Here is a 15,382-nt window from a genome sequence, read left to right on the forward strand (position 1 = left end):
TCGGGCTCTGTGCTGACAGCTAGCTCAGAGCCTGGAGCCTGCTTCCGATTCTGTGTGTCCCTCTCTCTCTGCCCCTTCCCTGCTCATGATCTGTCTCTCTCTGTCTCTCAAAAATAAATAAATGTTAAAAAAAAATTAAAAAGAATTCTTTTTGATCAGCAGTTGAGAGCCCCCCGCTGTGAAGAGGGCCAGCCTGATTTATTATTAAGAAAAGCTAACATGGTCAAAGCTTATGAATGATTCATTTAAAAAAAATTAATAAATTAGGGCAGATTCAAAATCTGCTTTCTGGAGCAGGAGGGAAATGGATTGGATGGCAGCTCTGGGACTGGCACCCTTCAAACCACGGCACCCGCTGTCTCTCTGGAAACTGCCCCCCACCCCCACCCCGCTGAGTCAGAAGCCCTGGGTGCTGTGCTTGGCCACGCCCCCTGGAAGTCTTTACCTCCGCACTCCTTAGCCTCTTTTTCATAATAAGTCCCTGCCGGACACTCATCCAAACACCGTCCCTCATGGAGAACCGAGGACGGCTCAACACAGAGGCCGCAGTCATCCGCTGAGGGGCCACTACATTCCTGACAGTCTTCGTGGCAGGGGACACACTGGCGTATGTCTGCGTAGAAGCCGGGGGGACAGGACTGAAGGCACGCGTCCTGGTACAGGAAGGACTCAGGCATACACTCTGGGGGGAGGAGGAAGCAGCAAGTTACACCCCAGGCAAAGGGGAAAGGAATTCATCTTTCTGCAGTGGGCTAGCCTGTCCCCACCACCCTGGCTCCTCTGACCTGGGGGTTACATGTGTGCGTCCCCAGCCCACCCTGCCGGGGCACATCCCCCACGTATGGAAGCTTTGGGAGAGATCACATAGGGTGGCCTGATGAGGAGGTGCTGGGTTTCCAGCCCGAAGTGATCTGCCCCTTTGGCCCCAGTGGGAGACGGGCGCTGGGCGAGATGCTGGAGGTATTGTTTTGAAAACCTGGAAAGTTCTGACGGATTTTTAAAGTGGTATTGAGCACCTGACACTCTTTTTGGTCCAAAAGCAATTAAGGAATTCTTGCATTAGTTAATTTCTCATTCACTGCTAGGGTAGATCAGTGAAACATACGTGGTTACTCCCTGTGAGGAAGGCACTGTGAGTTTCTTTTATTTTAATTCATTCTCTTATTTGGGGGGAAACCAAGAAAACGCTTTCGGTCACGCCAAGAGAATCCTTTTGATAGAACAGTGCCAGTGAAATGAGTCTTACTCTGGAGAGGAAACTAGACAGCCTCTAGTGGACATAGTTCCAAGAAAGACTTCCTAGCCAGAGTGCTCTTCTGAGTCTTAACTGCTGCCTGAACTTTCTTTCACATCTTTTTTAAGACGTGCGATTCTCCAGCTGCCTCTGTGTTTCATTAGTATCAGTCTCTCCTGTAAGATTTTGCGCTCAAGGGGGCAGGAACTTTGGGTTCTTACTCTCCACTTGATCTTAGCCAAAAGGCCGAGAAGCGATTGGGTTCTTATTTTCTATCTCTAGCACCTGGGATCATGACTGGCATACCCCAAGGGCTCAGTACACCTGTAGAAAAGCCTGTCTTCACTTGCATAATCCATAGTGGAAAGACGTTATCTGGCTCTTGATGTCCATTTTAGGAAAGGTAAGGACACTGGCCCCTTCCATTCTGCACTGGACCTCCCCACCCCAGTCCCCAGCGGGGGGCGCGGGAGAGCCACGTTCTCCCCTGGGATGCTCCCAGGTACCTTTGCATGTTTGCTCATGGATGCAGTCCTGACACATCTTGGGGCAAGGCTTGCACACCCCGTCCATGGCCACGTGCCTCTCGGGGCAGGTTTCCCGGCATGCTCCCTGGTCCAAGACAAGGTTTCCTTTGCAAGAGTGGCAGCTGGTGGCATTCCCTTCACATGTTCTGCAGAGGGCACTGCAGCGCCTGCATGTGCCGTCTTCTGCGTAGAAGCCCCTGTGGGGAGGACAGAGGACAAATGGAGAAGCTTTCCAACTCGGGAAGTGAGCCACCAGGGGCGTGGCCACCAGGGTTTGGGCCTGAGAAAATTAGAGGCACTGCTGGAACTGTTGGGCACAATGAGTCTGTCAGATTCCTGAGGGAGTGCCGACACAGATCAAATGTGAGAAGATAAAATGAAAGTCCTAGGTAGTCTCCTGGCGAACTTGGTTTGTTTGGAAACAGTTTTTGTTAATTCATATATAGTTTAGCTGTCATCTGATTTCCCCATTTTATTTCCTAATTCTTCTTTTGTCTTTATTTTCTTATTTATTTCAAAGGTTCATTTGTGTTTGAGAGAGAGTATGAGCAGGGGAGGAACAGAGAGAGAGGGAGACAGAGAATCCGAAGCAGGCTCTGTGCTGACAGCAAGATACCCAGTGTGGGGCTCGAACTCACAAATTGTGAGATCATGACTGATCATGACCAGAGCTAAGTCGAGATGCTCAACCGACTGAGCTACCCTGGTCCCCCATCATTCTTCTTTTAAATTAGAGGCTAATGTTAGAGTGGAAAATGTATTTATTCAACACATTTTTAATGAAAAGTTTTAATAAATTACTTGATTGAATACTTAATAGACAATGTTAATAATTAAGTTAAACATTTGTTTTTAAAAGGCTCAGAAGGTTTAAGGCCCTATAAGATTGGAGCCACTTTTGCTTCCGGATACTCTCAGCCAACCTCTGGTGGCTTCTTTTAAACACACTCATGCAATGTTTGCACACAGCAGCAAAAACATTTGGAGTAGCTGTTATTGGAGTGTATGTTTATCTGATTAACTTCCTTCCAGGTGGAATCTGATATCTGTCTATATATTGTACACCTGAATGATTAATTTATCATGCTATAGAAATCTCTCACTTATCAGTGAACACAGTCAATATGAAAGCCTCAACCTTTTCAAACAACCTTGTCAAATATATTTGGAAGATGAGGGAAATATAGTTTCTTTGATGAAAAAAGCTGAAGAGAAGAGTTGAACTTGCAGAAGCAGGGAAATCATAAACCGGTATTGAGAATAAGCTTCCAATATCATAGGTACCGATTCCAATTGTTTTCTATAATTCTCATTCTGTTTGTCAGCTAGTGCCGTAACAGTGCTGTGTAACAAAACACCCCAGAACTCATCACTTGTCCATCTGTGGAGAGGCTGATTTAGGCTGAGTTCGCACTCAAAGAAGCTTATGTCATTGTACGGAAAGAGCTCAGGCATGTGCTCTCAGGGAAGCAGGGTTGGCTCCAAGATGCACACTAGGTCTAGGTCTTCATCTCATTGCTTTATCCTCCCCAGCAGAGGGACCTACTGAGGCCCCTTCTTCTCTTGGTCATGACAGAAGCATCTGAGGGCAAGTTCATCCAGGCAAACACGTTTTAAGCCTCTGCTTCCCTTCTGCTAACATCCCATTGGCTAAATCAACCCTGTCCAAAGTCAAGGGTCAAGGAAGTCACTGCACAGTGACGAGCTGAAGGATGGATACACGGAAGAGTGAGGAATTACAGCAAATACTCCATATCCTAGAGTCATTTTTGAATCCCGATGCCAATAAGGGATCCTACATGGCATCTTTACTTGATGTTTTAATCAATTAAGTCATTTCACATCTATTTAGACATTCTTTCAGCCATCCTTTGTATTTATTCAGTGAGCAAACACATGTTGAATGTATCAGGAAGAAATAAGACCAAATAGGGCAGGGGTGAAAAGAAGTTACATATCTAATGTGGCTTTAAGAAAGAAAAATTGGAGAAGAAGCAGTTTAGTAGAAGAGGAAGAACTAAATCAAATCCAGATGAAAACTAGGACCGGGCTTCCTTATGCACTAGTTTCTTAGCTGTTTTGGTCCACACTGGAGAAGAGTCAAAGACAATGCAGCTGTATCCAACCAAGTCAATCTCTTAAAAGTGAATTTGGCTACACAGTGGATAGAAATGTGTTATATGCTCACTGAGAGTTTGATTGAATTTGAAGAGATTTGAGCTTGAGAAATTCGAAGGTAAGGGAATGGAGCTCATTCCCAAACATGTCACATCTTCTACCTGAGTGCAAATTTCATGGGTACATCGTTTCTCTACCTAGTGAGGGATTTGGCCTCACCAGAGAGAGGTCTGGCTTTCCTCCCTAGCTGACTTCTAAACTCTTGGAATTTCCCAAGTGATGTGAATGTCTTTGTTATTCCTTGAGATCCTGTCTGACCACATTTGATCCTTTAAGGAAAGGAACAACTCAGGACTCAGGGTGGGGCTGGCCACATCCTGTAGTTTTAGGAGGGGGACTGACTACCCGAAGGAGCCAACCTTGTGTTTAGAGGCTGGGGGCTTTGGTTCACATGATAACACCGAACCTCTGGGGGAGTTTTCAGAGCTTTGCCTGGCCAAGGTCTCTACAGATTTGTTTCTGGACACTGAACATGAGCGCTTTAAGTATAGAATTTGAAAAGATGCAGCACTGAGAAACCTTTTCCAGATTCTTCTCCTATGGGAGTCTGTGGATGTCCTATAAGATGCTGAAATAAAAGGAATGGATTCAGGCAACAAAGAAAACAAAATATGAAGCAGGTGGGGTCAAGTTTGCTAGTCTGCCGACTTATTTTTTATTTGTGTGTGTGTGTGTGTGTGTGTGTGTGTGTGTGTGTGTTATTTATTTTTGAGAGAGACAGAATCTGAGAGGGGGAGGAGCAGAGAGAGAGGGAGACACAGAATCTGAAGCAGGCTCCAGCCTCTGAGCTGACAGCACAGAGCCCGACGCCGGGCTTGAATGCAAGAACCGTGAGATCATGACTTGAGCCGAAGTCGGACACTTAACCATCTGAGCCACCCAGGCGCCCCTGCTAATCTGCTGATTTAAATAGAAAATTTATCTTGGATAATCAGGGTGCATAAAGGATAAACATGAGGCTAAAACACAGAAGAATGAGGAAGAATAGAAAAATGTCTAAGCAATGGGATATGAAAAAGACTCAAATGGATATTATTTGTTTGGGGCATCTGGCTCAGTCAATTAAGTGTCCAACTTCAGCTCAGGTCATGATCTCACAGTTCGTGAGTTTGAGTCCCACATCAGGCTCTGTCAGCACAGAGGACCCCTGCTTGGGATCCTCTGTCCACCTGTCTCTTTGCCCCTCCCCCATGTGTACATGCTCTCTCTCCCTCCCTCAAAAATAAACATGAAAAATGTTTTTTAAATGGATATTATTTTTTCAGTGTTTTGTTTAGTGATTCTTTCCCCACTAACATAAAATTTTATTCACTTCAGATGTTAAAAAGAAAGCATAATTTAAAAAAAAACTAGTGAAGATGACTGCTAACTGAAAACTATGTGAATCTCAGAAATTGTTAGAGGTAGCCGGAAGGTTCTTCCTCAGGGCTCTCTTGCTGAAAGCAGCCTTCTCTACATCGACCTTCCCAGTAATTGGTCCTCCTCTGTTCTCCTTGGCTTTACAAAACTTTTTTGCTGGTGCTTTACTTCACTGTTAATTTCATTGAAGAAGAGAAATAATATTTCTTTGGAGAAGAAACAACCACTTGTATTACATTGTTAATTTCAAAGTCTGTTATGTTGAAATTGTTTGACCCAGACAAATGTACGAAACAAGAGCTGTATAGTTGTGGGGCCTCACCTGTGTTATATAGACAGTGAGAGCCCACGCTTGACAGAAAACTGGTTTTCTTCCAGCCGAGCTTCAAATCGTTCCTATTTGGTGAATTTGAGCACACTTTGTTCTTTTGCCACCTTTTAAATAATCACTAGCATGATGTATATTACTACTCAAGCTTTTCTCTTTCATGAGCACATACCATATTTGTACATATAACGTATACCATGTTCGTACCATAAACATATACCATATTGAAAAAGTCGTGGCCGCTCAGGTTGACTTATAAGTAATTCTGAATGTTTGGGTGCATTTCACTGCAGGTGGTATTCCTGGTCTAGGTCTTACTGCTGCTTGAGGATGGATCGCACCCCAAAGGGTGATTTCTCAGAAATGGCGACAAAGCTCCCAAGCCAAGCTAGATGTTATCTGTTCTTCAGACTCTATCTTCCCTGTATGTTTTTTGGTTTTTGTTTTTATAAACACAAGAATGGGGTTCCTACTGTAAGGAAGCCACCCTCCTCAAAGCAGAGGGCCCAGGCTCGTGATTCTTTAGTCTGCCGGACTTGTGGCCCATGTTAGTGGCTCAAAAAATACAAAATATTTTAGCCGCTGTGTATCTGTATAGTGTCCCATTGCTTCAGAGCGCGGCTCAATCCCAATTTGGAGAAGTGGTGAGCGGCCAGCTCACAGGAGGAAGGCAAAATGCTTCTCTTCCTTCTTCACTTTACTGCACCATCAGTTCCTGGAACATTCAAAGAACCCAAGAGGGAGTTGGTGAAGGGTGGGAATGATTAAGTAAGGTGATAATAATGACAGTCCCGTTACAAGTTGAGTCCCACCATGGCAAAGGTTAATGGAAAGGCAGTGATGGACTTTGGGAGGTAGATTACTGCGCTTCACCTTTGCTTTTCCATCGTGTCTTGGCTAACTTTGCTGAGTGTGGTTGTCTGAGCGCCTGGGCCGGGGGTTTCTGGACCCTGCCCTGCTTCATCCTTTGTTCTTTCTCCGGGTTCTCTTACCATGATGGTCTCCTTCTCTCCCGCTTCTCTCTGCCTGACAATCCTTCAAGAGCTATGCACTATGAAGCCTCTTCTCAAATACAAAGCTGGAGGGGAACCTTGAAAATACACTAAGCAAAGGAAACCAGCCCGAAAGATCACATTTTGTAGGATTCCATTTTTGTTGTGAAATATCAAGGAAAAGGCAAACCTATTGAGACAGAAAGTAAATTAGTGGTTGTTCAGGGACAGGGGCAATTGGGGGCTTCTTTTCAGGGTGATGAGAATGTTTTAAAATAGATCGTGGTGATGATTGCCCAACTCTGGGAATGTACCAAAAGCCATTGATTTGTACACTTGGCATGAGTGAATTACATGGTATTAAATTACATATAAGTTGTTCTTAAAAAAAAAAAACCCAGTTAAATGAGAAGGTGGCATTGTGTAATGACTAAGCACATGCACTTAGGTGCTAGAGAGATTTGGGGTAAAATCCTCGCCATACCGGGGATTAGCTGTGCGATCCTGGCACGCTACCTTGCTCTGCAGGCAGCAGAAAACAGTAGCATCTGGGTACGAAGATTCTTGTGAGGATTAGTGGGATCATACATTGGAAGCACAGTGTCTGGATAGCACAAGACTCAACAGGTAGCTGTTTTTAAATGGTTTTCTTTCCCTTGGAATTTTGTAGCCTTTTGTTTATTTAGGTCCCTGAGAAGTATGACCTTGGTTGATATAAACTTCCCCTACTGGATTGTAGGCCTTTTGCAGGCTCAGACTTCCTTTTGTTGCTTGTAATTAGCTTCCAATAGCAATTCTTGGAGGCGCTAAATATTTATCGGCAGAATTGTATATGCTGGGCTTCTATGCCAGATTGGAAGCTCCCTGGGTACCATGACTTATGATTGTGCCCTCCAGACTCCATCTTGGTGGTGGACACAGATACTAATGCTCCATCTCTATCCACTACTGAGATAGATTTTGTACATCCGTCGAGTTCCTTTTAATCAGTGAACGAATGGAATTTCTAATTGCTTAAAATAGATTCTGTTGGTCATTTCCCCACACTTTTTCCTGGCCTCCTTTTCAGTCTTCCTGGCTGTCAGTGTTCCGATTTTATGTGGGGGCTCAGGGGTTGAACCTCTCGCCAGAGATCAGTTTTGGGTGAATCTCTTGCCAGAGATCAGCTTTGGAAATGGAAGCGATGCATTCTGGCTAATGAGATGTGAAGGGAAGTGAGAGGAAGTTTTCTTTCCCTTTAAAAAAAGATAGATGCACTTTCTACAATAGCCAAATCATGGAAAGAGCCTAAATGTCCATCACCTGATGAATGGATCAAGAAGATGTGGTATATATATATATACAATGGAGTACTTTATGGCAATGAGAAAGAATGAAATATGGCCATTTGTAGGAAAGTGGATGAATCTCGAGGGTGTCATGCTAAGCGAAATAAGTCAGGTGGAGTGCATACCATATGTTTGCACTCATAGGTCTAACAGGAGAACAGGAGAAACCTAATGGAGGGCCAAGGGGAGGGGAAGGGGGAAAGAGAGTTGGGGAGAGAGAGGGACGCAAAACTTGAGAGACTATTGAATACTGAAAATGAACCGAGGGCTGGAGGAAGAGGGGAAGGGGGTGATGGTCATGGAGGGGAGCACTTGTGGGGAAGAGCACTGGGTATTATATGGAAACCAATTTGACAATAAACTGTTATTTAAAAAATTTAAAAAAATAAAAAGAGAGGAGAAATATGTCCTTTTCTGTTGGTCGTTGCAGGGTGGGGTGGTAAGGTCTGGGGCTGGGGCAGATAGCATGGCTTAGGGAAGGACAGGCTAAGGACGGTACAAGAACAAAATGGAAAGGTTGTGGGTTTTTAAGGAAGCGTTGGCCACTGGTGTGAGTGACGCTGGATTTCTAAACTTTTTGTATGTGACATAATAGTCCCCATATTGTCTCAGTCATTCTGCGTAGGATATCCGTTGGGCATCACTGTAAGTATCCTGATACACTTTTCCATTTGCTGTTTCCACTTCCCTGTTAAATCCTAGAGGTGGAACCACTGCTGGGAAGAGAAAAGGAATTATAGACCAGGGGACCGAGGAAACCATGACGAATGAATAATTAACTAGGTGTTACTCTACATTTATTATTTAGACCTCATACCTCACCTACTATAAACATTTCAGAAGAGATTCATGTGTTCAGAGCCCATCGCAGCCTTACTTTTGTGATGGAATAAAGCCAACTACTTGATCGTAAACACAAGGTGGAAAAAGAGTATGTTTTCACAAGAGTCAAAATGCGTCTGTATAATAGTCGCTAGGGAGAAGCGTGCATCTGGCCCTCTGTGTGTTTGGGGTTCTGCAGCCAACGAGGATGTCAGAGGCATGAGGGGACACTTTCGGCAGCTCTGTAACCAGGGATGGGCAAGGGCTCCTTTGGGGCAAAAGGGACTGTCCTCCAGGGACAGGAGAATGAGCCAGACCGGGATGTGAAAGGAAGAGGGACACTTACTCAGGGCATCTGGTGTAGCACCTGCCTTCGTGCAGGAAGAGAGGGAAGTCCGGCCGAGTCCAGCACTTTTCGCAAAGATTGGCTCCAGAGCAGGAGGCACAATCCTCTGTACAGTTCTCGCAGCTGCCACTCGCCACCAAGGGCCACGTGCCTTCGGGACAGGAGGAGACACAGGCCTGGGCCAACAGATATGTGCCTAGAAGCCCAGGGAAGAAGACACGTCAGATGGTCATCGTGTGTCTGGTCCAACAGCACACACATCCATGCAGAGAACAGATGCTCACTATAGTTTTTTTAACCTCTCCAAAGACCCAAGGGTATGGAACCCTCATTTTAGGTGCAACAACGTATTTGTTAGTGATGCTGAGTCTTCCATGTTGGGTTAAATCTCCAGTAAGGAGATTAACCACAGGAGGCTTTTGCCCTGTTTCTTTGACTTTCCTACCAATATGGGTACAGGTCACCCGGGGGCTTCCCTTTGCCCAGTTGATCCATCTATCAACACCTCCGTCTTCCCGTAAGGCAGTTAGACTTGCACAGCACGATAGAGTCTATGCTTCCCCAAAGCCTCTCCTGTTAGGACACTCACGTAGTAGCAAACCTACCATCCAACGCCACCTTGAGTGGGTTGTCTATGTATTTCTCATTGAAAAAAAATAAGATGACATCGCTATTGAAAGAAAACGGTTTTAAAATCCCCTTTGACACCAGAATCCCAAGAAAATTCCTTCAATTTTTGCTTCTACATGTTTACATTTTGTGGGGGTAGAATCAAGGCACACCTGTCATTTTAACCTCTGTTGGTTTGCATGCCATCCCACTATGAACATGGCACATTCCAACAAAATGATCACTTTAATGGTCACTCTTAAGTCTTCAATTCTCAATGTTAAAGTACCATGTTAATAATAATCCCCCTAATTTAGAGAAGTTGTTATTTTTGATATTTTATTATAGATGACGAAGCAGTTCATCTTTTGAGCTATTAAGTTCTTGGTCTTGGCTTTTTTTTTTTCCTTTCCTCGCCTAAATTCAGTACCAGAAATGAAGGAATGAACAGGTAGACCATTTATGTCCATCTAGATTCTCTACCCTAAGATCTCTTGTTTCGGCTAATAAACTTTATTTATTTATTTAAAAAAAATTTTTTTGAGAGAGAGCATGAGCAGAGAAGGGGCACGGGGTGGCGGGGGAGGAGAGAGGGAGGGAGAGAGAATCCCAAGCAGGCTCCATGATGTTAGCACAGAGGCCGACATGAGGCCCCAACTCACCAACAGTGAGATGATGACCTGAGCTGAAACCAAGAGTTGAACAGGTAACCGATTGAACCACCCAGGCGCCCCACGGCTAATGAACTCTAAAGAGTAATGGAACTTCTAGGAGTGCCAGGGTGGCTGAGTCGGCTAGGCATCCAACTTTGGCTCAGGTCGTAATCTCATGGTTTGTGAGTTCGAGCCCCTTGTCAGGCTCTCTGCTCTCAGTGCAGAACCTGCTTTGGATCCTCTGTCTCCCTCTCTCTCTGCCTTTATCCCGCCAGTGCTCTGTCTTTCAAAAATAAAATAAACATTAACCAAAAAAAAAAAAAAAGTAGTGGAACTTTTAGAAATGTCAGGTACCCAGAGATCCTAACAAATTCTGTGGCCAAATCAACAGATGACTTCATCATGCCTTTGGATAGAACATTATTTCCCTTTTCTTCCCTCCTTTGAAAGCCGGCATTATTTTTAAAGATTTCATCCTTCAGTAATCTCTACACCCAATGTGGGACTCCAACTTACAACCTTGAGATCAAGAGTGGCATGCTCTACTGACTGAGCCAGCCAGGCGCCTCTGAGAGCAAGTTTTTACTAGAGGTCACCATTTGGGTCCCTGCATCTCTCCAGAGCGGCCACTGTGATAGGAGCAATGAGGGGACTGGATGGAGCCCTGCGAACCTTTGACATAAAGAAGCCACCGTATATACATAAGTGACAGTGAATTGGCTTTTGGCCACTCCCCCCTCTTGTCACGCTCCACACTGACCTTTTGGACACGAGGTGCAGAGGGTTGCAGATTCATTGCACGTTTTACAAGAAGGATGACAAGGCTGGTGTCCTCTCAAAATGTCTGTGTAGGGACAGAAACCAGAAGTCAGTGGCCTGTGAACAGGCATTACAGTGCGGGGAAGGGTCTTATGGGTAATCCCACCTTTCTTCCTTCCCCACATAGAATCCCTTCAATCTTACATCGGCTTAACACTGGTACCCATTCATCACCTACATGGCGGACTTCATTCATTCATGTTTTCTCTTCTTCTCCATTGACAATTGCTTATCAAGACATTGTTTGCAAACTTCCAGTGACAGAATAGCCTTCAACACAAAAGGGCTGTTTGAACTAACACAGGTTCCTTCTTCCATGTGTTACAGTCTGGGAGGAGTGTTGCTTGAATGTGTCCACGCATGAAAGAATTTTCTAGTTAAAGGTCATCACTTCTTTCCCCAGGATTCTTAGATGACCATTTCTCTTCACTCTAAGATGATTACTGAGAATTTATTGTGCCTTTTATGGAGAGACTTTTCTCTTTTCTTTCTTTCTTTTTTTTGTTCTTTGGAACCAGGTTTCATAATCGGTCAATGTTTGCGTTTCTGTGATCTTCAGAGTTAGTCACTTGCGGAGAGCCAACCTAAATTTATCTCCTCTCAAATCACCGTTAAACATTCGCACAATGGAGCCACCCTCGAGCTTTCTGGTTGGTCAGGTGATAAGCAGGCCACCCCAGGTCAGTACACCATTAACCTGGGAAACATTAGAGACGTTCCTCTCTCCCTATCCAACCCCCCCCCCCCCCCCCCCCCCCCCCCCCCCCCCCCCCCCCCCCCCCCCCCCCCCCCCCCCCCCCCCCCCCCCCCCCCCCCCCCCCCCCCCCCCCCCCCCCCCCCCCGCCGTCCCCGCCAGAACATTCACTAGCCAGGCTTTTCCAGGAAGTCAGCAAGTCCACAGGGCAATCTCAACAACCTACAGAATAGCCTTTGTGACGTCACTCAATCGCTCTAGGGATCTTGACTGAATCTCAAGACTTGCTTGGGAATCCATGTGAGTCTCACGGGAGGAAAAACTAGAAAAAGAAGGTCTAGCTCAGGATGTGTGATAGGAATGAGTCTGACCCTCAGTCAGTGCCTGATGGCATCTTTCCATTCCCACCCATTTCCTCTTTCCCTCCCTCCCCTGCTTCCTGTTGCTTCTCTTCCTGGGAGTCAGTCTGCCGCAGTTGGGGCTGTAGTCACACCTGCCTTCAGCACCCAGCTGTGCCCCATGGCGGTAACCATGGATTCGGTAATTAAACTTGAAGAGTCCTGCTTTCCATGACTCTGGAATGAGAGAAAATGATCCTTCCCTTATGGGCCCGTTGCAAGGACGGAACAAAACGATGTGTGTGACGCTCACCCAGAGTGGCTCAGTGGACCAGGCCCTTCTGCTTCCTTTCTCCGGCTTCTTCCTTTGTTACCACTCCACCCTGGGTCCCAGCCTTTGGCTTTATTTCTCTCTCTCCCTCTCCTCTGTTCCGTACCTGGAGAGGCCCGGGGAGGCATCGCTGACTTTCCATGAAGGCGCTATGGGTAATAAGCTGCCGAGATGTGCTCCGGGGACAACTAGATGCAGGGGGAGGGAGGTGGATAGACAGATGGGTGGGCATGTAGATGGATGTACAGATGGACGTGATCCCCACGCTGTGCCAAGTGGTAGTTTTGTCCTAGTTTGGGGAGAGAATGTGCCCTGGGTTTTCAGGGAACTGACTGCTGTCGTCTTCCTCGGGGGAGCCCGTAAGAGCGTTAGCCTGGTGCAGAGCAAATGCCAGGCGTGCGCTTCTCACACCAGTCGTCCTCCTGCCCCTCAGCATGACCAGGGCTTCCCCTGAAGGCCTTTCTCTTTATTTGTTTGTTTGTTTGTTTGTTTGTTTTTGACATCTTTAAAAAAATATTTTTACATTTATTTATTTTTGATACACAGAGTGAGATAGAGTGTGAGCAGAGGAGGGACAGAGAGGAGACACAGAATCCAAAGCAGGCTCCAAGCTCCGAACAAATGTTTGGCACAGAGCCCAATGCGGGGCTCGAACCCACCAACCTTGAGATCATGACCTGAGCCAAAGTCGGATGCTTACCCGACTGAGCCACCCAGGCGCCCCCTTGAAGGCCTCTTTAACCTGACAGTATTGCGTAACCCAGAAGAGCAGGCAGGGAAGATGAGCAGCAGTCCTCTTGCTGACAGCAGCCCTCACTGATCGCCAGGGAAATGCAGATCAAACCACAAGGCACCATCACCTCACACCCGTGCCAGCGGCCAGGGGCCAGGAGACCTAACAAGTGTTGGCGAGGATGTGCGGGGAAGGGAGCTCAGAGCGCCACGGGTGGGAACGGGACAGGGCAGAGCCGCCGTGGAAAACGACGCGGACGGGCCTCCAAAGATTAAGAGAGGAACCACCATGTGGCCCAGCTGTTCTGCTGGGCGTATACCTGGAGAAAACAAAGTCGCCGTCTTGAAGAGATGCCTGCAACCCACGTTCCCTGCCGCGTTGTCTATAGTGGCCAAGACGTGGAAACAACCGAAGTGTCCATCGATGGATGAATGGATAAAGAAATTGCAGCGTATAGATGCAGTTAGAAAATTATTCGCCCACAGAAGGAAGGAAATCCTGCCATTTGGAACGAATGGATGAATGAACCTTGAGCATCAGGCTAAACGAACTATGTCAGAGAGAGACAGAGAGAAATACTGTGCGATCTCACTTATACGTGGACACTAAAAGGAAACCAGACTCTTAGAGTAGGTTGGTGGCTGCCAGGAGCAGGGGTGCAAGTAGGAAGAATGGGCAAAGGGGACCAAATGCGCATCAGTTCTGGGGATGCCGTGTATAGCATGGCGACTGTGGCTAATACTGCACTGTATACATGAAAGCTGCTAAAAGAGTAGGGGTTTTTTTAATGCTTATTTAATTTTGAGGGGGGGGGTCCAAAGCAGGCTCTGCACTGCCAGCGCAGAGCGGAACCAGGGCTCAAACTCATGAACCATGAGATCATGACCTGAGCAGTCAGACACTTAATTAACTGAGCCACCCAGGCGCTCCAAAAAAGTAGTTCTTAAAAGTTCTCACCACACACACGTCCAGAGGAAAGGTGACTGTGGGGGCGGTAGATGTGTTAACATCACTGTGGTAATCATTTGCAGTGTATCAGATCATTACATCATACATCGTAAGCCTGCGTCATGTTGTATGTCAATTAGATTTCAGCAAAATGGAAAAAAGATATTTAATGGCTGAGAGCAGTTCTTGAAAAATAATAGCAAAATAATCTTTTTCAAACACCATCGAAACCTTTAGGATTTTGTCTAGACCGGGGGGTGAATTTTTCCCCCCCAGGAGTTGAATTTTTGGTTTTATCATTTTTATACTATTATTTTAACTTACAAAGATAGGAGTTTTAAATAACTTTCCACGGTTTTGTAAAATATAATGTATCTATCTACACATAATATGTATTTATAATTACATCTGTCTCACATTCGGGCTAGTGGAGATTTTACAGACATAAGCTGGACATAAAATTCTGTAATGTCAGAAAGTGTCCACGAGAGGGTGCTCTGTACACACAGTTCACCACAGTTAAATGTGGGCCACCAAGTGCTGTTTCCAGACAGCTCTTTTATATCAAAGATTAGTGACTTAATCACGAGTAAATTTTGACCTTGATTGTAGTTTTCCTTTTTTTCATTCCAGAAATTCTGGACTGGACAAGACCTTGAAGGAAAAAAAAATCACCTTAACCAAGGAAAGGTAGTATCTGTCCTTGAGGTGTGAGAATAACTAAGTCATATAAAAACAGGTGTTTGATTTGCTTTTTTTACTTTTAAATACACAACACTCAAAAACTTTTCAAAAAAAGAAGAAAGGAAATATATTGCGAGGTCTCTCTCCATCCTTTCCCCCCCTATTTATTTATTTAGAAAGCGAGCACGAGGAGGGAGGGGCAGAGAGAGAGGGAGAGAGAATCCCAGACAGGCTCCACGCTTCCAGCACAGAGCCCCACGTGGGGCTCGATGTCAAGAACTGTGAGATCATGGCCTGAGCCAAAACCGAGAGTGGGTCACTTTGACGACTGAGCCACCCAGGAACCCCTCTCTCCACCCTTTTTATACAAACTATTCACACTGTTTGTCACACTTTTTCATATATTTTGGGGACCATTCTCTATCGGTACATAGGGAACCCCGTCATTTTTGTTTATGT

At 45.7% G+C, this 15,382-nt stretch overlaps 1 protein-coding gene across 1 annotated transcript in view; it reads right to left on the reverse strand.

The window, feature by feature from the left end:
* The window catches only part of PCSK5 (proprotein convertase subtilisin/kexin type 5), a 461,176-nt gene that overhangs the window by 24,994 nt on the left and 420,800 nt on the right, over nt 1-15,382 (reverse strand). The window contains exons 29-32 of the mRNA XM_029920456.1: nt 11,137-11,220; nt 9,115-9,310; nt 1,741-1,958; nt 446-682 (exon numbers count right to left, since the gene is read on the reverse strand). Coding sequence (XP_029776316.1) covers nt 446-682; nt 1,741-1,958; nt 9,115-9,310; nt 11,137-11,220 — 735 coding nt within the window. The remainder of the gene's footprint in view (nt 1-445; nt 683-1,740; nt 1,959-9,114; nt 9,311-11,136; nt 11,221-15,382) is intronic.

This window comes from Suricata suricatta, chromosome 13 (genome assembly GCF_006229205.1).
Source record: "Suricata suricatta isolate VVHF042 chromosome 13, meerkat_22Aug2017_6uvM2_HiC, whole genome shotgun sequence".
Taxonomy (NCBI): Eukaryota; Metazoa; Chordata; class Mammalia; order Carnivora; family Herpestidae; genus Suricata; species Suricata suricatta.